Genomic DNA, 20,392 nt, shown 5'->3' with positions numbered 1-20,392 from the left:
TCAGGGAGATTTGGAGGTTGTTCTGGTCGCCCTGGGAAATCCACTGGTAGGTTCTCCCCAGGATATAGGATATCCATACTGGAATCTGAATCATCCTGCAGCTGTTCTAGGAGCTCTTTATTTGCAAGTTGGTTTGGAGTTCCAACAATGACTTTGGCAAGCCTTCGATGCTGAACAAGATCTTCCTCCAGGTTTGGGGGTGAAACAATAAACTGTGTTGGCTTTGAACTCTGAACATCCAGAGGTGGAACAAGTATTTCAAATGATTGGTGATCTTCGGCCTGATCCAAACCTACAACTTTAATCTTACTTTTGAGTCCAAGAGGCAGAGCTATGGTCTGATTCTGATTCCAACCTAGCCTTGGAGCCACCTCCGGGAGCCTTTCATGCTGGGTTAGCTTGTCATTCAGATCCTGATCTGCCTCTGGGGGCAGCTCGCCAACTGAATCCGTGTCCGGGAACGGAACCAAAGTCTCAGTCAATTCCTTAGGCGGGGCCAACATCTGGACTGGAGCAGAGGACCCCAAGTATTTAAACCCCCCCGGCTCCGCTGGGGGTGTAAGTGCCCGGGGCGATTCGGGCGGGAGTTCAGAGGAGTGCGAAGACCAGGGCTCGGTAGGCCCTAGGAAGTCGGCGGTCAACTGGGCAGGGTCCAGGGCCCACTCCGGAGGCTGAGCTGCCTGGACCAGCAGCCACAGTGGTTGCCACGTGAGGAGGAGCAGTGGGGCCCAGAGGCGCAGCCGGGACATGACATGCGGAGGCTCTGGGGCGCAGCGACCCAGGCCAGTGGGGCGCAGGCGCCGCGCCGGAGCGGAGCCGAACCGTTATGGCAGCCCGGTGATGCACGCACAGTTAGCAACTGCGCGCCCCTCCCCCGCCTACGTCCCACCCTTTGTTTACGACACCTTTATTTACGCCACCTTTATTAGCTGGGCTCAGGTGGGCACCGCGCCGGTCGGAGCGAGGCCCTTTTCCAGAATCACGGGGGCCCAAGCCTCCCTTCCCTCTACAAAGGGCAAAGCTACCTCCTGATGCTCACAGCGAGGCAGGATGGCCACGGACTCCAGCAGCTCTGGGCGGGAGGCAGGGGAGACCGGGGAGTGGGGGGGAGGGGTGGACAGTTTCCCAAGGAAGCCACAGGACCTGGCATCCTGGGAAATTAAAAATGCTAGTCCAGTTCTGGCTGTTTGAACTCATCCTCTTCAAAGCTTAAGTCCGAGAGACATTCTTCCTCCCCTTGGCCATCCTGCTTCCAAGAAAAGTAGCTGATCTGCAGAATAAACACCAGTTAGGGCAGTAGGGAAGGGATTACATTTTACAGATTGTTATTCTAAAATGTTGCCATTTCCTCTAAATTCTCAATACGCATGTCTGAGTATTAAGTCGCCACTCTGTTAGAAGGAGGCTACCTACCATTGAATCAGTGATGGCTCCAAAATTTCTATAGGAGGGGTTTTAAGGCAGGGGTGGGGGGGCAGGTGAGGATTTTATTCTGGGAATGAGGGTCTGAAACCAAGAGAATAGCCCTCTATTTACACTGGCGTGGGAAAACTTCCCTCATCCCACTTGACTCAACGCAGCCGTCAGTCTAGAAAAAATACCACCACCACTTTTCAGAGGTCTGACCCTGTATGTGCACATGTTCAAGTTAGCAGGTCAAACAATTTTCTTGAAATAGTGTAACATCCAGTTTACATCCTTCACAGTCCTTTTTATAATCTGTTTTATTTGAGTCCTTGTTTATGGTCCGGCACAAGCCTAGCACGCAAACTATAAGAGAGAAGGCTTTTTATCTTATTCCCAGCATCTAACACATAATAATGGTTTTCAAGTGGAACTGAAAGGCCTTATTTAGGAATGGATCTATTTTTACAATCAGGTTTCTGAAATCTTCAGTATCAATATGGAATCTCTCTCACATTTCACAAGAAGCTAGACTTCTTAAAGTGTAAACTTGGATAAGTCTGAAGTTTCCTTGATGAGCTTGATTTAAACTGAATTAAAATAATTATTTTGCACCAAAAAAAAAAAAACCTTCACATACTTTTTTCAGAAAGTAACCATCTTTTCTTTCTCCACTCTCTTCCCTTCACAACAAACAAACTTTGCAACTTTGGAGTGAGTTAAATAATCAGAAATCTGGCCCCCAATTAAGTTTTCAATGACATGAAACCCATCCTTTCCTCCTTTTTTTTTTTTTTTGACATTCTATATGCAGCACATTTATAGCTTCTTTTAGAAATTACCTTGGCAACTTAATCCCTAATTCAGGGCATGATATAAGTGATTGACAGAAAAGTTCTTCAGCAAAATATTTCATAAAGATACGTGTAAGATGCTGACATTTGGGTAATACACCTTATTTGAAAGGCATAATGGTTTTCAAACACTGTAGCATAATCTCACTTAATGCCAGAGTTACCCTGTTCTCAAATTCCTGGGATTCTGTTTGAGGGGAGCTCTACAAGGCCGTGTCCTCTCCCATGTCTACAAGGGTAGGAGTATTCTGATGCAATTTGCTCGCCAAATTTCAAAGAAAGGGTCAGAGCCAAGAGTGACGACTTCAAGGAAAGCCTCAGAAATTCCCATGCACTCAAAAGCAGTTTCAGAGTTTTACATTTCCCAAAGGATGAAAAAGCTAAGTGTACTTGTCAAAGTCTTCCAAATCCTGCCAGTTGCTTTAAATTATGGCTATCCTGGCTATGGAATCCCCGAGCTATAAACTCCACATACTTGAATTAAATCCTGTAGCTCCTCTTCGGTTCTGGCATCTGTAATCTCTTCACAGGGTCTATATTCCACAGCTATTTTACCACTTTCTGAAATAAAGTTAACAAGGATCAGATCAAAATTTTTCTTGTTCTAAAACTTGTTGTATATGATAGCATCCAAAAATTAGATAGTCTTTTGATTTTTTAAAAGTACTTTATTTTATTTATATTTATTTATTTATTATATTTATTTATTTTATTTGTATTTATTTTAGAGAGAGTGCACAAGCAGGGGGAAGAGCAGAGGGTGAGGGAGAAGCAGGCAACATGCTGAGCAGGGAGTCCGATGTGGGGCTCAACCCCAGGACCCGGAGTTCGAGGCAGACCTTAATGGGCTGAGCCACTCAGGTACCCTGTAGACATTCTTTTGATTTCTAAAAGTAGAAAATAAAAGCATTTTCCTCGAAGTCTTTTCACCTCACACTTCAGTTTTTATCATAACTTTTTTTCCAGATTTTATTTATTTATTTGGGAGATGGGGGCGGGGGGGAGGGAGCAGCAGACTCCCCACTGAGCAAGGGAGTCTGACATGGGGCTCAGTCCTAAGATTTTGGGATCATGACCCGAGCTGAAGGCAGAGGCTTAACCTACTAAGCCACGCAGGCGCCCCTATCATAACCATTTGCGAAAAAAAAAAAAAAGTTATCAACTGTGTGGTTAAAAAAACTTCATGATCTCAGAGATAGGAACTAAGGAATAATGACACAGGGAGTTAAAACTGTAGGAACAAAAACATTCAATCATAATATGATTAAGCAATAAGACTTTATTTAGGTGGGGGTCAAGGTGAGCTCAAACCCAGAACAGAGACCACCAGACTATGGCTAATACTTCATATTAGAAACAAGGCAACTGTCTACTCCCTGGGAACCAAAATCCCACCAGATACAATGAACAATGCTTTGGAGAAGGAGGCAGGGCATGCATTGGAACACTTTATTGGCAGAAACAGGCCCATGTTTATAGACAATACAATTTCCCTTAAGGCAAACTACAGCTACAAGACTTTTTAGTCTAAGGAATTTTGAATGTGTAGAAGGGATACCAAGCATATTAGGGAGAGATCAACAACCCAAACACTCAGTTTGGTTCTTAAAATGTTGTCACTCAGAATTGATAGCTAATAACGATTCTACCTGATGACCATGGAAATCAACCTTCCCTGGAAGACTTACCCAGGCTGGAAACTTAAAACCAACCCAGGGTCAACTCTTAGAAGCAAATAAGGCCTCTGAAACTTAGCTAGGATTTCTTAGTCTTTAAGACTCAAGGCTCTGAAGCAGGGGAGCAACTGTTGGGAACTCTCCACTAATTATAAAATTTCCAGAAAAAAAGACACCTGGGTAGCTCTGTTGGTTGAGTGTCCCGCTTTTGATTTCAGCTCAGGTCATGATCTCAGGGTTGTGAGATCAAGCCCTGCACCAGGCTCCATACTAGGCAAGGAGCCTCCTTAAGATTCTCTCTCTCTACCTCTCCCTCTATTCCTTCTCTGCCTCCCTCTTTTATTTTATTTAAAATAAAATAAGTAAAATAAAATAAATTTCCTCTGAGCACAGCCTGGGTTGATTCTCTCCCTCTCTCCCTTGACTCCACCCCTGCCTCCTCTGCCGCCCTTTCATTTTATTTAAAATAAAATAAAATACAGTAATATTTTAAAAATAAAATTTCCTTTGAGCATAGCCTGTAGCATTCACACTATTATAGAACTTAGTAGGGAATACAATCAACACTGTTCAATAGGATGACCACTTACAAGGTTCACAAAAATGTAGCTGATCATTACATAAGAATCATGTTTACCCAATGTCAGTGCCAGAATGAAAAAGTAAAGCTGAATTGATTCCAGAATTGATTCTAATAAATTCTCCAACAGGAAAACAATAATGGTAAGAAGTTGGGAGGCCTGGGTGGCTCAGTCAGTTAAGCCGCTGCCTTCGGCTCGGGTCATGATCCCAGGGTTCTGGGATCGGGTCCTGCATCCGGCTCCTTGCTCGGCAGGGGAGCCTGCTTCTCTCTCCGCCTCTGCCTGCCACTCTGCCTGTTTGTGTGCGCGCGCGCACTCTCTCTCTGACAAATAAATAAATAAATAAATAAAATCTTTAAAAAATAATAATAAAAAGAAGAAGTTAACATATTTTGTCTGCTTACCACATTACCGGGATAGTCCTGAACTTTTTATATTCATCATCTCATTTACTCTAACAATGTCCCCCATGAGGTAAGCTGAATTATTAACTAAACTAGACTAAATATTATACTAAATACTAATAATTAGACTAAATACGTTTAAATTTGACTATAAAACCTAAAACTGCATCAGAAATCTTAAGAGACAGAGTTAGGACTCAACAACAGATGTCCAAAGCTTATAATCACTATACTACTTTGTGTTACAGGCAAACAGTCAAAAAAGAAGACTGGATCAAACATTTTCTGTGTGCAGGCAAGTAAGTCGCTGTATATCTATACACTATAGACAATAATATTTCTCTGTCTCAATGTCATTTTTCTCACAAATGCTACAAAGAACAAATTTGAGACTGTTGCTTTGAAAGCATTTGGTGAATAAAAGAATACAAAGTGTTTTCATCCCAACTAGCTTTTCAAAATGAGTTTATTTGCGTATTGAAACTGAAGTACCTTGAGGACAATCAAGAAAGTCTTACCTAAAACCACAATCACCAGTTTCTGGAATGCATCTGACACAGCCTTCTGAATAGCAAGCTTCTGGGTAGTTTTCCTTTTCATCAGAAATGATAATGGCCCTAAATCCAACCAAAACAAATGGATTTAATATATATGGCTGAATAACTGATTTTTTTTTCAATTTATTTATTTTCAGAAAAACAGTATTCATTATTTTTTCACCACACCTAGTGCTCCATGCAATCCGTGCCCTCTATAATACCCACCACCTGAATAACTGATTTTTTTAAAAGATTTTTGTTTATTTATTTGTCAGAGAGAGAGCACAAGCAGGCAGAGAGGCAGGCAGAGACACAGAGAGAAGCAGGCTCCCCGCTGGACAAGGAGCCTGATGTGGGACTCTATCCCAGAACCCTGGGATCATGACCTGAGCTGAAGGCAGTGGCTCAACCAACTGATCCACCCATGCGTCCCTGAATAACTGATTTTTATGTTATAGGTTTAAAAAATCAAAGTGGATCCATGCTTCTTAGATCATTATCTTAGCAACAAAGGCAGACACAACACAGACATTTGGTGGAATGGCTCTGCTGTAGGAATATCCTGGCTGGCACATTTTTACTGCAGATCTATCTGAAGTACCAGAAAGGAGTTGCAAGCCAAGAAGGTGGCACAAGGGACACCTGGGTGGCTCAGTCAGTTAAGCATCTGCCTTTGGTTCAGATAACGATCCCAGGGTTCTGGGATGAATCCCACATTGGGCTCCTTGCTCAGCAGGAAACTGGCTTCCCCCTCTGCCTGCTGCTCCCCCTATTTGCGCTCTTGTGCTCACTTGCTCTCTCTCTGACAAATAAATAAATAAAATCTTTACAAACGAACAAACAAAAAAAGAAGGTAGCACAAATCTCACATCACTCACAGATTTCAAGTGGACAAGCTGAAGTATCTTCCTACAGGCCCTACTTACTCTCTTGTGCATCAAGCGCCGGAATCATAGAGAAAGATTTGGTGGTAGTGCACATGACCTGCTCTCTTCCTGAGCATCACCCACAGAAACCTGTTCCACTTCATTTGCTAACAGCCCTGCCTCTGCCTTAAAACCCTAAGCCTAAGCGCTATGGACTCTGGGAAAAATCAGTACCAACTGGAACACCTTTTCTAGGAATCTACATTTGACTCTTTACACACCAGCCCTTTTATAGGAGGCAAAGGACTGAACATTTATGCAAGAATTTATTTAAATCTTTAGATGATGATTTTGCTGGGATCATTGAAAGCTACAAGAGATCTATATTTGTAGGACTATTTTAGCACAAGGCAAATTTTTTTTTTAAGCACAAGTCAGACTCTTAACCAAAAATGGAAAAAAAACATTATTTCCCTCTTCCTAAACAGGAAAGTCAGAGAGCAGAAAATCAGCTTTAGAATTTTAAAACTAAAGGTTCTTTTAGGGATTGCCTATGATAAAAACCTGTATTGCAGGGTAGAAAAGCTCTGCCCAGGGCTTTAGTAGCTTAGTAAGAGGAGGGCTTGATGATATATCTAGAAAGATGAGTTTTAGAAAGAAAGAGAGGTTCTACCTCCACCCCATCCACCTCCACCTCCACCCCCTCTATAAACAAACCTTCCTCCAACTTCTCCAAAGGCTCCTCGGCCATGCCGACTCCAGGACTCCTGCACTCAAAGAATGGCAACACCACTTCTAAGGCACAGAAGAATTTCAGGCTCTGCTTCTGAAGTGGTACTGCAGTATCTTCATTTTCTCTTTCTTCGAGGTCAGAAAGATCCTGAAGCTGTTAGGATTTTAAATTAAAGGTCCTCCCTAGGATCTCAGGATCTTCAAGATGTTTCGTTAATATAAATAAAAACTAAACTCCAGCAAACCCAGCTAACAGTTGAGGTCCTATAGCTTCAAAATCAAGTAAGACTTGCAAATAAATTATTAGATATGGACAACTGCTTTTTGTTTTTGTTTTTGTTTTTGAATTCTATACCCTACAAATACTGGTGAAAATTGCGGACGCCACTACCCAAGTCACTGAGAGTATTATTAATTCTAGGTGGCAGGTCCATGCTCAGGTCCTTCTACTTAGTCCCCCTCATGTCTCTTACCCACACCCAGTCCTCTCCTCTCCGAAGTCTAGGGTTTCAGTGTTAAAATGAGTCTGATTAGCCAAAGCAAAGCTATAAAGTGTACCTTGATGATCCTTTTTGACCACCCGTTGAAACCAAAATAATAATTTGCCAATTCTTGGCACTGGGAGCTGTTTAGGGCAAGGGCCTGATGTTGAACCGCTTTATGTCTCGTGCCAAGACGAACCTAAAGACATAAGAGAGAGACCGAAAAATACCACAACTTGCCACAGAGGCTTATTTTGGATACACCTGAGATTGACCAATACCTATTTCAGAGACTGGCTGTGAAGATTAAAAAGGGAACAACACTGTAAGCAGTGAGCTCACAGTAAGCCCTAAATGAATGGTATTTACTCTTTTTAAGCTACAGTACTTTTCTGCATCATTTCCAGGGCTCCTAATTGAGTTGGAAGATTTTCCTGACCTCTGGTGGTGTGAGTGACGATGAAAGTGACTAAGGAAGCCCTCCAGAAGCAAATTATGTAGGTGAGCAAAGGAAAGACATTGTTTTTGTTGTTCCATTCTGGAGTATATGATCTAAACACCAGACAAGGTAGGCCTGACACAGAGGTAGGACCCTAATCTGCAGCACCCTCCTCCCCAAGTCACTAAGCTGTTAGAACAAGGAATATACAGACCTCTATAAACTTTATAAGCAACTAAACAATTAGAGGTTCATTTGCATTAATAAGCTTCTTTGAGAATGCAAATACCTCCAGTGTTAACTCTGAATAACTTAACGCTCTACGGTGAATTTCTTACATCCACTGATTCTGTCTTAAATGTCTATTTCAACTTTAAGCTGGGCGTAGTATAGTTAATATATTCATAAAGACTCAAATGATGCCAGTGAAGTCACAGCACTGCTAATTCTTTATTGATTTGTTCATACATCTTCCTCTATCACTGGTTTGTAAGCTCCTTAAGTGCTTAAAGGAACCCTATCTTATTCTTTTCTCGTTCCTAAAACCGAGCACATTCTGTTGTTGACTGAGTGAACGAATAAAAGAAAGAGTGATAAGAAATTGAATTTACTTTCTCCAGATAAAGCTGCATGCTGGGAAGGAGAAATGAAGACGAACTTTTAAATGTTGAGTGCTGCACAGGCGGCTAATGGTGAGGTACAGTCGAGCTGTTCTGGATAACAAGGAAGCTTCAGAAGGGCCCCAAGCCTCTGAGTCGGAGAGACTGTTGTTACCTTGGATAAGCTTGCCAGTTCTTGCTGGCAACCGTTTTCCTTCATGCTACTGAAAAAAAACTCTCAGATGCCCTTAGGCCTTTCCTTGATTTACTTTATTTAAGACATTATTCTTTTTTCTGTATTTATAGAAGGCAAATGACATCAACAACAGCAACAAAAAACCACCCAGGAACTATGCGCAGTTGCCAAAGTCAAAAAGAGCCCATAAGTAAATTGGATAACAATTTGGGAAAGCAGGGATGGTAACCCAAGGTTCTGTGTTAAATAATGAAATCTAATACGAATGTTCTCTCTTGTCAACTGTATATTAACTTGTAGAACATTTCCTTCATCACTCTCAGTGATGGGCTTTATGCTGTTAAACCTCAAAACCTAAAATTTATGAAATGATCTTAATGTCCAATGAGAGACAAAAACCCCATTACTCACAACTGATACAAAATAGCTGTTTCATAATCTGTAATACCTAAGTGGCTCTATGAACTTTTCACAGGCTAGAAGCAGGCCGGGCCACAGTTTGCAAACTGAAGAATGTCTGACAGGTCATCTTTTCAATCACAGGGAGTGAAGCCAGGATTGAAGAGGGTGTTAAACAAGTAGGTGGTCTACCTAGAGTCACATTTGAGGAGAGTCCTCAGATTGGATGGAGGTTAAGTCAATAAGGAAAGACATATGCTAAGAATAGACAGCCAAGTCAGTATGGGGTAGCCAGATTAAGAAACCAGTCAAAGAAGGCTGATGAAGACATACAATTATAAAGGGAAAGGTTTGGAAATCTTAAGTCTCACTCACTTATTCAGAGGAAATGACATGGTCCTTGATAAAGAAATGGTGACTGAATTGAGGCACATACTGAACTATAATTCTGGGGCTCTGGGAAAGTAAAAAGGACAGCATGGTTAGTATGGAATAAAGTTCCTGTAGTGCATTAAAGAATATTTTAATCATTTTCTGGGAACTGAAGGGAATCCCAAACAGGCAGTTTGAGAGTGATGACAATGAAGCATCCTTTATAATACAACGGATGACAGAGTTTGTCATTTTATTTTTAAATTTTTTAAAAGATTTTATTTATTTGAGAGAGAGAGAGGGAGAGAGCAAAGAGGGGGAGGGAGAAGCAGATTCCCCGCTGAGCACGGAGCGGGAGGTGGGGCTCGATCCCAAGACCCAGGATCATGACCTGAGCTGAGGGCAGACAGCTTAACCGAATGGACCATTCAGGGGCCCCTAGAGTTTGTCATTTTAAATCCACATAATAGTAAATATAAGCAGGACTCTACTTGTGAAGATTTCTTAAATTAAGGGGCAGCATAAAATGACCTGGGATTTAACATCAGTAAGTTGGGGTTTGATTTCCAACTTCCGGTTATCATGAACCTTAAGTAAGTCACTTAACTATACCGAGTTCGAGTTTCTTCGTCGAAAAAAAGAAAACAAAAACTCAGAGAAACCGGGGGGATCGCTGTAGCAATGCAACTGAAAGCATTTTGCAAATCGGAGTGTTGCACAAATGCCAGTCTATTATAACGGGATTCAGCACTTTTTACTAGTGGAGTTAGGAATTCCTTATTTGGACCCACCTTCACTGGAGAATTCTGGAAAAGATGCTTCCCGTGGCATGCCTTTTGAGCTCTGTGAGCATCCCTTGCTGAATAAAACTTGATGATGGCATAGAAACCAGGACGGGCCACTGCAGCATTTGGGAAGACTCGGACCGAGTACAGAAGGCCAAACTGGGAGAATACTGTGAACAGAGAATGCTGTGGGGTGGTCCCACGGCAAGTAAGTGCATGAAATTTCACGCCCAGAAACCCAAACTGCCCAATCCCTAAACCCTTGGGCACAGGCAATACCAAGCACTTTTCATTTCATGAACAGGTCTTCCTCTAAAATCCTAAGATCCGAGAAGCATTAGAAGGCAACATATGCTGGCTGTTGAGAGTTACCTCTCAGAAATCTGTTGGGACTGACAGACTGCTGAGGTCCCCTTTAGAACTAAGATTCCTCTCGGCAGAGACTACAAGGCGCGTGAGGTGCTAAGACCAGACTCCAGAGTTCCCAGTCACCCGGTGGGGGGATAAGGGGTGAGGAGACACACGGCCTTCTCCATCCCTCCCTCCATCCTGGCTCGGCTCACATGCAAGTCCTCGGCCGTGGGTCCAGAACTCAGTTCCCACACCAGCAAGGTTTTGTCACTTTCGGTGGGAACGGCAAAAAACACCAACTCCGCCATCCTACTACCACTGCGCATGCGCGGGTACGTTCAAGCGGCACTGCGCCTGCGCAAGGCGCGCCCGCGCTTTTTTAAAAAAAAAGGGGGGCTCGTACGAGCTTCGGGGCCAGCTGAGCCGAGAAGGAGCGGGGGCGGTTCCCGGACCTCTCTCTGGCCCCTCCCACTCTGGACAGGTCTCTGAGTCTCTTTTCCCTCCCGCAGCTCCGCCACTTAAAAGTGGTGGGGTGTAGTGCTTCTACTCAAGTGTATTTTTAGGGGAGAGACCAAAGGGTGAGCTTACAGGATCCTAGGGTGCGAATATCTTTAGAGCAGCCGGCTTCGAAATCCTTGAAAGGTGTTCCCTGATTTTCCTACATAATTTTTGGGTAAGTGTGTTAGTTGGGATGAGAGGATGTGGAAGGTTTGGCAGGCAGTGTGAGAAGGAGAGATAAATTCGGAAAAATCAAAGAGTGAGTCCAAGTAGGGCATCAACACTGGAGTTCATAGTGCTCTTGCAAAAGGGCTCTCCTAAGCCCCCAGTGAGCTATTTTGAGGACTAACACCCTGAAAGGGAAACTAGGCCCTAAAGATCCGTATTTTAATCCTAGAATGCCTGAGCTGGAACGGACCTTACAAAACATCTCCTGAGGTTTCTAAACAATGGTCTCCAGACTGGTTCTGGTCTGTGAAGAAGTTTTCACTAGTCCTTGGCAAAACAAGAAAAGGATAATCAGGGTTTAATTTTTTTTTCATAAAATCTATTCCATTTTATTATTCTACAAATATGAACTTCATTTTTTTTCTTTTTCATTTTTTTTATTTTTAAAATATTCTATACATTTGAGAGAGCAAGAGAGGGAGGGCACCAGCAGAGGGGATGGGTAGAAGGAGAGGAAGAAGCCGACTCGGAGTTCCCTGAGCCAAAGGCAGACACTTAACCAACTGAGCCACCCAGGTGCCCCATGACCTTCATTTTTCATGCTAAAAGTTATTTTATGAGGAAATGCTGATAGACAATAGTTGTTTTGATTAATACTCTTAATTACTTGGGCATTAAAATAAAAAGTTGGGAATCGTAACATGGTCTTAACTTTTCTGACGTTTTACTGGTCTGGGAAATCCAAAAGTTAAGACTCAGAAGTAGGGACATCAGTGGCCCAAGTGGGACAGTTTAGTCAAACAGTAGTGATGGTAGCTGTGTGCAGGACATTCCTCCAACGGCCCCTTTTCTGTCTTTGCATTGTCTTCCCTTGTCCAGGTTTTACTCCACATCAGCACTTTCAGATTCCAAACAGAGATGCCTTTTAAAAAAAAAAATCTAGATTTTAGCCCATTCTCTGAGAGCATCCCCAAATCATTGACTGTTGGCGCCATCTCTCAGGCCCCACACCACTTTCTCCACCTCAATCTATAAGGCCCTTAGTTCCACCCATTACCTACTTCTGAACTTTCTCTTTTACTTTGAAAATAGTTGGCTTTGGAGGAATACCTGGGATCCTGATACTCTTTAAAACCAAAAATTGTAGATTTTATTACCCATTTTATTATCCACTGTATTCATTGTATATATATCCACTCACTCGTTGTACCCATTATTTGTGTACATCTGTGGGTAGATTATGAACACCTCAGGAACAATAGTTATGATTTATTTTCCTTCTCCTAGTACCTACCACTCTCCTACTAGATTATGTACTCAAAAATATCTGGAATTAAAAAATGAATAAAATAACACATTCTTTGCACAAGGAATGCTTTAATAATCCCCAAAACATAACAATTTCTTCATTGTGGTCCTCTGGGTTTGCAAATGACAGTCAGGAACAAGATGCCTGGGCCCGGATGGGTACAAGGAGGAACCCGGAAAATAAACTATTTATTCCTGGGGCTCTGGTCATTTTTATTTGTAAATGGGAATGAAAGAAAATAACGTGAGGTGGAGACAAGAGGAAGAAGTGAAGAATTCCCGAGTGAGAAGAGGAGCTGTGGAATGACTCCATAGTAGCCTTGCCCCCTGTCTCATCCCAAGAAACATCCTGTCATCCAGTAGGAGAGTGGACGGCCTGCACAGTGCAACCTCCATGCTACCCTGTGGAGAGAAGAAAGATTGGTTCTTGCTTACTACTTAGTAAGCTCCCTCTCCACATACATGGCCCAACTTTTAGTAAGTCTCTCAGGCAGAGCAGTGCTCAGAACCCCCCCCCCCACTTCATTCCTAGCTTTCTGGTCTGTCCTGCTGTGGCCTCTCTGATTTTCCTTTTAAGTTTCCCTTATCCCTGGTGTTTGTCCTCTTCTCCCATTCAGTATGCTTCCAAATTTTCAAATCCTTACCTCCCTCCGAAGTGGGAGAGCATCATTTTATGGGGCTGAAAGTTACTAAATAAATAAACAGGTAAATAATCAATCAATCAATCAATTAATCTCAGGCACAACCATTGACTCTCCCCCCAGAAAGGGTCAGCCCTAATAGTCATCCGTGTCCTTTCTGCATGATATTTCTAGAGTAGGCAAGGCATGGGACTCCCTCCATCCTCACAGAGGCCCGGAGAGGCAGCCATTTTTAATCTGTACATAGCCAGTTTGAAGCTCAGACAAGTGAAGTAACCATCCCAATGTCCACCACTGGTAAGCTGACAGATTTGGGGGTATCTGCTCAGCTGAGGAGCTACACAACTGTTACAGAAAATGTTGCTGCCACAGGCACTTGAGTGGCTCAATTGGTTCAGCATCTGCCTTTGGCTCAGGTCATGATGTTGGGGTCCTGGGATCGAGTCCTGCACAGAGTCCCACATTGGACACCTTGCTTGGCCAGGAGTCTGCTTCTCCCTCCCTCCCTCCCCACTGCTTGTGCATTTGTGCTCTCTCTCTCTCTCTCAAATAAATAAATAAATAAAATCTTTTTTTAAAAAGAAAATGTTGCTGCCAATTAGGGAGAAGGGCCCTTCTCCCTAATGATGGTATGACTTTATTGCCCCCAGGCCTCCAGCTGATTGAACTAAGCAGGGGCATTTGTCCAAGCTGAACCAATCAGATTCTTTATTTTGGGTGCTTGAACTGGGACTGAGCTTATTACGCTGTCTCTGTGGTTGCTTAGGACATTAGCCCATCAACTTGGGGCAGCCTTGGTCTGTCTTGTGGAAGGTGAAGCAGAGAATGCGGCTCTACAAAGAAAGAAGGGAAGCAAATGCACCAGGAAGTAGAAACTTGCAGAAAAAGCTGGCTGACAGTTTCCAGCTCTGCTTCCACTCTCTTTCTGAGGTCCTCTCCACAGGTTGCACCTGTGTAAGCTCAGTGACACAACTTGTCCCCTCAGGATACCTCTCTCTCAGCTAATTCAAGCTGCTTTGTTACTGCATCCAAAAGAGGATTGTTTTTGTTTTATTTAGAAGATTTATTTATTTTTGAGAGAGAGAAAGAACAAGTGGGGAGAGGGGCAGACGGAGAGGGGCAGAATTATAGGGAGGGAGAATCCCAAGCAGACTCCCCACTGAGTGGGTAGCCTGTCATAGGGCTCGATCCCATGACACTGAGATCATGACCTGAGCTGAAATCAAGAGTCAGACGCTTAACCAACTGAGCCACCCAGGCTCCCCCTCAGTTTAAATATAACATCTGAGAAAGACCCAGAGTCGCAAGCCTTGCCGCTCTTCTACATCTTTCTAGACTATGAAAGGGTCTAGTCCTTGCCTACTATGCCTTTCTCTGTCACCACATCCTTCCTGGGGGCTCTGCCCACTAACTTAGTCCCACAGTGTCCTTCTCACCAGTTCTTCATCCCCCCTGCTCCAGACACAATCTTTTTCGCACAGCTGATGGTTGAGAGAAGATTGGGGCTCAGTAGGTCTGAAAGAGAGAGAGAGAGAGAGAGAGAGAGAGAGAGATTGCCCATGAGAACACAAAGGATAGTCTCAAAGACTGAGGCAGACATGGGCTGTCCTTGTGCTGGCATGGGGAACCCAGGAGCTGAGTATTTCCAGATTAGGCAAGGCATCCCTCCGAGAGCCCCATTCAGACATCCCTACAATAGCAGTCGGGGTGTCAGAGGTGGGGGCAGGAGGGGCAGGATGACTGTTTACCACCATACTTCCCAACCAAGGTAGATGACGGTTCACCCCATGTTTGAGGGTTTCTGGGGAAAGGAAATGTCAAAACAGGCAGCACAGAGACCAAGGTAAATTTGCCTGATGAGGGAGGCTCTTCAGGTAGAGAGTCTAGGAATCTTAATCAGACTGTGAAGGAGGGAGAGAAGGTCCAGGTCATGTACCTATGGCCCCTCCTGGAGTGGCTCTGACGAGGGGAGTTTGTACTTGGCCTTTAATCAGACCGTTAGCCAAAGTTACTACTTGATGGTTAGAGCTGAGCCTTCAGGGCCAGTAACCTGGCATTCAGCACTAGTTCTGTGAGCCTCAGTTGGCTCATCTGTAAGAGGGGCATCAAGATAATTTCCACTGAACCAGCATGGAGGTTCCTCAAAAAGTTGAAAATAGAGCTACCCTATGACCCAGTAATTGCACAACTGGGTATTTACCCTAAAGATACAAATGTAGTGATCCGAAGGGACACATGCACCTGAATGTTTATAGCAGCAATGTCCACAGTAGCCAAACTATGGAAAGAACCTAGATGTCCATCAACAGATGAATGGATAGAGAAGATGTGGTATATATACAATGGAATACTATGCAGCCATCAAAAGAAATGAAATCTTGCTATTTGTGATGATGTGGATGGAACTAGAGGGTATTATGCTGACTGAAATAAGTCAATCAGAGAAAGAAAATTATCATGTGATCTCCCTGATATGAGGAAGTTGAGAGGCAACATGTGGGGTTTGGGGGGTAGGAAAGGAATAAATGAAACAAGATGGGAGCAGGAGGGAGACAAACCATAACAGACTCTTAATCTCACAAAACAAACTGAGGGTTGCTGGGGGGAGGTGGGTAGAGAGAGGGTGGTTGGATTATGGACATTGGGGAAGGTATGTGCTATGGTGAGTGCTGTGAAGTGTGTAAACCTGGCGATTCACAGACCTGTACTCCCGCAGCTAATAATACATTATATGTTAATAAAAAATTAAAAATTTCAAAAAAAGATAATTTCCACTGCATGAAAATCTGGGTGAAATGGGCTCTTCAGGTAAAGTGCAGAGCATGTAACACACCCAAGAGAAATGTTGGCGATGCAGAGCTTCTCTGGATCCTGCACACGGAGGAATCCCTAACGGGGTGAGCACTACAGCCACTAGTGAAATCCTCTGCTCAGCAAAGGCATTCCTGGACTAGACTCTTTGGACCATCCCTCTGGGGACATGGCCAGGCTTTGAATGGAAGGAGAAGTCCTGTGAGTAGAGCCTGGTCGTCTCTCTCACCTCTCCCACCCTGGGGCCCTAGCCAGACCTTGACAGTCCTCGTGGCAAATGTTTTCCGAATGACTCCGGTAATCGTTGCACCAGTAATGGCTGTTGATCTGGAAGATTCCATAGTCAAAGCTGCCATCTGCGTTTTCATTTACCTTTGATATGTTGAAGTTGCTTTCCACAAAAGCCAGACACAGCCCTTTGAACAGGGAGAAGAGGGTTTTTAGAGGGTGCCGAGATGAGGCAGGAGGGAGATAGAGGAGAGAGGGAGATCAGGAAGCAGAAGAAAGGAGCAAGGCCTAAGAGGCTGGATGGGGCAAGTAGGCTAGAAATACCCATTAGCTTCTCCCCTCACCCTTCGTCCCACCCACCTGCCCCTCAGTATAACCACTCGTCACCTATCTGTCCACCCATGCTTCCTGCACTTAATGATCACCTACTGTGTGCCAGGAACTGGGCAAAGCCCAGTGAGGGACATCCCCAGCACCCAGTATAGTTCCTGGTACATAACAAGTGCTCAGTTAATAATTATGGAACAAATATGGAATGTTGGGAAGGGCTCCTCAGGGATGGAACTTGGCTTTGAAAGATGAATGACAGAGAGAAAGGTGGCCACCTAGGGTGTGACCAGGAGAGGAGAAATGGGTGGGGGAAGTTGGGGGGGCACTCACAGTCATTCAGGGAGTAGCCCTCAAACCCATCCAAGTCCTCCTTGCGCAGCACTCTGGCCAAGTCACAGCGATTGATGAGGCTGGCCTGACTGATGGAAATGAGGCAGCTGACCAAGGACATGAGTAGTGTCCCTGTCATCTTCGGAGAGGAGAAGGTACAGTTGAGGGCCCACTGTTCTGAGGATCTCACCCAAGTGCCGCTGGTCTTCTCTGAGCCGCTGAGGAATCTGCAGAGAGCAGCCATATGTCCTCGCTCACACACGGCTCCCCACCTGGCTATTTCTCTTTCCTCTTCTTTATTATTGTATACTTGTTTACTATAGAAACCTTTAAATATTTACAAAATAAGAGAGAATAGTATCATGAATCTTCATATCCCCATTGCCTGGTGTCAACATCGAAAAACCAAGGCTGATCGCCTTTCATCTATAGACCTTCATCCCTTTTAGCTATTCTCACTCATAATGGAAACCCAGCTGTGGGTGGTATTTTGGTACGGAGTGGGGAGTGAGGGTGGCAAAGGAAATTAATTCTGTGTGTGTGGATTGGAGTACATGTTTGCAGAGGAAGGTCTAGGACAGTGGGTGCTGAACTCCCGCCAGCCCTACACCCCCACATACACGACACATGACTTTCCCCAAAGGCATACCCTGCCTTGTGCAATTCCTAGGAAGCTGTTTATGGGTTCTGCACTTTCATTTCCACTCAAAGGTGCATATCATAAAGCAAATAAAAGTGACCTCGCTGCAGAAATAACCTTCACCTTCACACTGTGTGCTGGGGGAGGAGTAAGGAGCAAGGGCTCTGGATTCGCATTGCCTACTTTCAAACACAGGGCTGCTGTGTGACCCTGAAAAATTTACTTGGGCCTGAGCCTCATTTGTAAGATGAAGATACACTAATACCTACTCAATAGACTTGTCATGATGATTAAAGGAAATATGATCTTGGTTTTGCATTTCCCCCAAAGAGGAAGCAGGACTTCTGGGAAAAGAGTTGCTTCCTAGGCTGGAGTAGGAAAGGGTATGAGGTAAGTCCAGATTCTCTAGTGCTAGAAAGTAAGGAAGTGCTCAAAATATGGACTGGAGCATGTCAAATGGACATGAGAGTCAGCTCCAAGGGGCACCCACTGGCCAAATCTGGAACATTATTTTTGGTAACAGCTTTATTGAGATAAAATTCACGATATATAATTCACTATGTCATACCATCACTTCACTTCAAGTGTACAGTCCAATAGTTCTCTAGTATGTTTGCAGAGCTGTATAACTATCAACTCAGCCAGTTTCATCAACCCAAGAAGAAATCCCATACTTGATAGCAGTCACTTCCTTGTCCACTTCCCCTCTGGCTACCTTAAATCTACTTTCTATCTCTCTAGATTAGACTCTTCAGGACATTGCTCATAAGTAGAGTCACACACTATATGGCCTTTGTGGCTGGCTTCTTTCACTTAACAATGTTTTCAATATTTATTCACGAAGCAGCCGGTATCAGGATCTCATTATGGTTGAATAATATTCCATTGTATGGATAGACCACAATCTATTTCTATACTTATCATTTTATTAACATTTGGGTTGTTTTTAGTTTGGGGCTATTATGAACAATGGTGCTATGAACATTGAAATACAAGTTTTTGTGTGGGCAAATGTTTTCTCTCTTTTTTTAAAAAAAAGATTTTATTTATTTATTTGACAGACAGAAATCACAAGTAGGCAGAGAGGCAGGCGGAGGGAGAGGGAAAGCAGGATCCCTGCTGAGCAGAGAGCCGGATGCAGGGCTCAATCCCAGGACCCTGGGACCATGACCCATGCCAAAGACGGAGGCTTAACCCACTGAGCCACCCAGGTGCCCCTGGACAAATGTTTTCATTTCTTTAGGCATATACTTAGGAGCAGAATTGCTGAGTCATATAAATAACTTAAAGTTTAAACTTTGGAGGAACTAGGGGGCCTGGGTGGGTCAGTCAGTTGAGCATCTGACTCTTGATTTTGGCTCAGGTCATGATCTCAGGGTCGTGGGATAGAGTCCAGGGTTGGGCTCAGGGCTCAGTCAGGAATCTCCTTGAGATTCTCTCTCTCCCTCCCCTACCCCAATAAATAAATAAATCTTAAACTTTGGAGGAACTGCCAGAAATTTTGGCTGTGCCCTCAGCAGTGTCAGTGTAGGAAGGTTCAAATTTTCCCACATTCTCACCAATGCTTTCTCACCAAAGATAACCTAATTGGTGCGAAGCGGTATCACATCCTGGTTTTGATTTGCATTTCCCTGGTGGCTAATGATCTTTCATGCAATCTTTGGCTATTTGTTGATCTTTGGGAAAATATCTAGTATTCAGACCCTTTGCCCATTTTTTAGCTATTTGCCTTTTATTATTGAGTTGTAAAAGTTCTTTGCCAGATATGTCTTTGCAAATATTTTCTCACATTCTGTGGGCTCCCTTTCACTTTCTTGATGGGGTTCTTTGAAACAAAAGAATTACATTTTAATGAAGACTGATTTATCTATTTTTTTTCTTTTGCTGCTTGTGCTTTTGGTGTCATATGTCCAGAATAATGCACAATGGTTTCTATGGTAGTTTGGGACAATTTGACCATCAAAATAAATGACGGTGACAGATTATAACCTACTGAATGAGATAGGAACCCAAGAGTCCTTAATAGTAATGAATAGACACATAATGGGGATGCGGGAGAGCTGACAATAAAAGGGTGAATGATCAATAGGGAGTCAGTCATGAAGTTGGAAAATCACCATTCTGCAACCATCAAAGATTGGTCTGAACAGGAATCATCAACAGATGTGAAATCTGACATGATGGGAAGCTTGATGAAGAAATGATATACACAAGCTCTTAGAGGGTCTTCCTCCAGGTCTTCTATTAGTTGCATGGGAAAAAAACAGCAACTATGCAGCAAAGAAACCAGACAGTTTTTGGAACTTGCAATCAAAATTAATAGCACCAATAAAAGACAGAGAAAGATGATGTGCTTCCAGAAGTGATGCCCTAAGAATGACATATAGGGCTTTGGTAGTATTCTGGCCAGGGATGCATAAGTTGCATTTAATCCCAAGGAAACATTGGATAAAGCCAAACTGACAGCAAATCTATAAAATAACTGGCCTCTAGTCTTCAAAACTGTCAATGCAGTGAAAGCAAAGAATGGGGCTATTTCTCTCACTAAGTGTGTGTGTGCGAGTGTGTGTGTGTGTGTGTGTGTATCTTTCCCCTTAAACTAAGTATATGTTCTCAAGGGCAAAGGCCTGCATCCCTCCATCCATGGGCTTCAGAGTCAGGCAACTTCTTCATGGACAACATGGCGACTCTGATGGCCTTGTCACCTCACAGGTGTCTTCTGAGACCCCTCCATACTAGCCTGAGCTTGTGAACACTCT

At 43.6% G+C, this 20,392-nt stretch overlaps 2 protein-coding genes across 3 annotated transcripts; both read right to left on the bottom strand.

Moving 5' to 3' along the window:
* Positions 1 to 912: 912 nt before the first annotated feature.
* Positions 913 to 11,761, bottom strand: RDM1 (RAD52 motif containing 1). Of its 2 annotated transcripts, XM_044247718.1 has the most exons (7): positions 10,892 to 11,761; positions 10,335 to 10,514; positions 7,615 to 7,737; positions 7,042 to 7,210; positions 5,438 to 5,536; positions 2,734 to 2,819; positions 913 to 1,270 (listed from the first exon to the last, which is right to left on the bottom strand). In XM_044247718.1, the coding sequence occupies exons 1-7, from the start codon at positions 11,003 to 11,005 to the stop codon at positions 1,169 to 1,171; spliced, it is 873 nt and encodes a 290-aa protein (XP_044103653.1). In that variant the 5' UTR covers positions 11,006 to 11,761; the 3' UTR covers positions 913 to 1,168. The 2 variants fall into 2 exon arrangements, with proteins under 2 accessions (XP_044103653.1, XP_044103654.1); XM_044247719.1 differs by lacking the exon at positions 913 to 1,270 and having other exon boundaries at positions 2,736 to 2,819; positions 7,042 to 7,091.
* A 1,224-nt stretch (positions 11,762 to 12,985) lies between these two features.
* LYZL6 (lysozyme like 6) lies at positions 12,986 to 17,191 on the bottom strand. Its single transcript, XM_044250378.1, has 4 exons — positions 16,994 to 17,191; positions 16,363 to 16,521; positions 14,731 to 14,809; positions 12,986 to 13,055 (listed from the first exon to the last, which is right to left on the bottom strand). The coding sequence occupies exons 1-4, from the start codon at positions 17,130 to 17,132 to the stop codon at positions 12,986 to 12,988; spliced, it is 447 nt and encodes a 148-aa protein (XP_044106313.1). The 5' UTR covers positions 17,133 to 17,191.
* Between the last annotated feature and the right edge of the window lie 3,201 nt (positions 17,192 to 20,392).

This window comes from Neovison vison, chromosome 5 (genome assembly GCF_020171115.1).
Source record: "Neovison vison isolate M4711 chromosome 5, ASM_NN_V1, whole genome shotgun sequence".
NCBI classification, from domain to species: Eukaryota; Metazoa; Chordata; class Mammalia; order Carnivora; family Mustelidae; genus Neogale; species Neogale vison.
The sequence above is the reverse complement of the archived record's forward strand: the minus strand, read 5'-3'. Positions and strand labels throughout refer to the sequence as shown.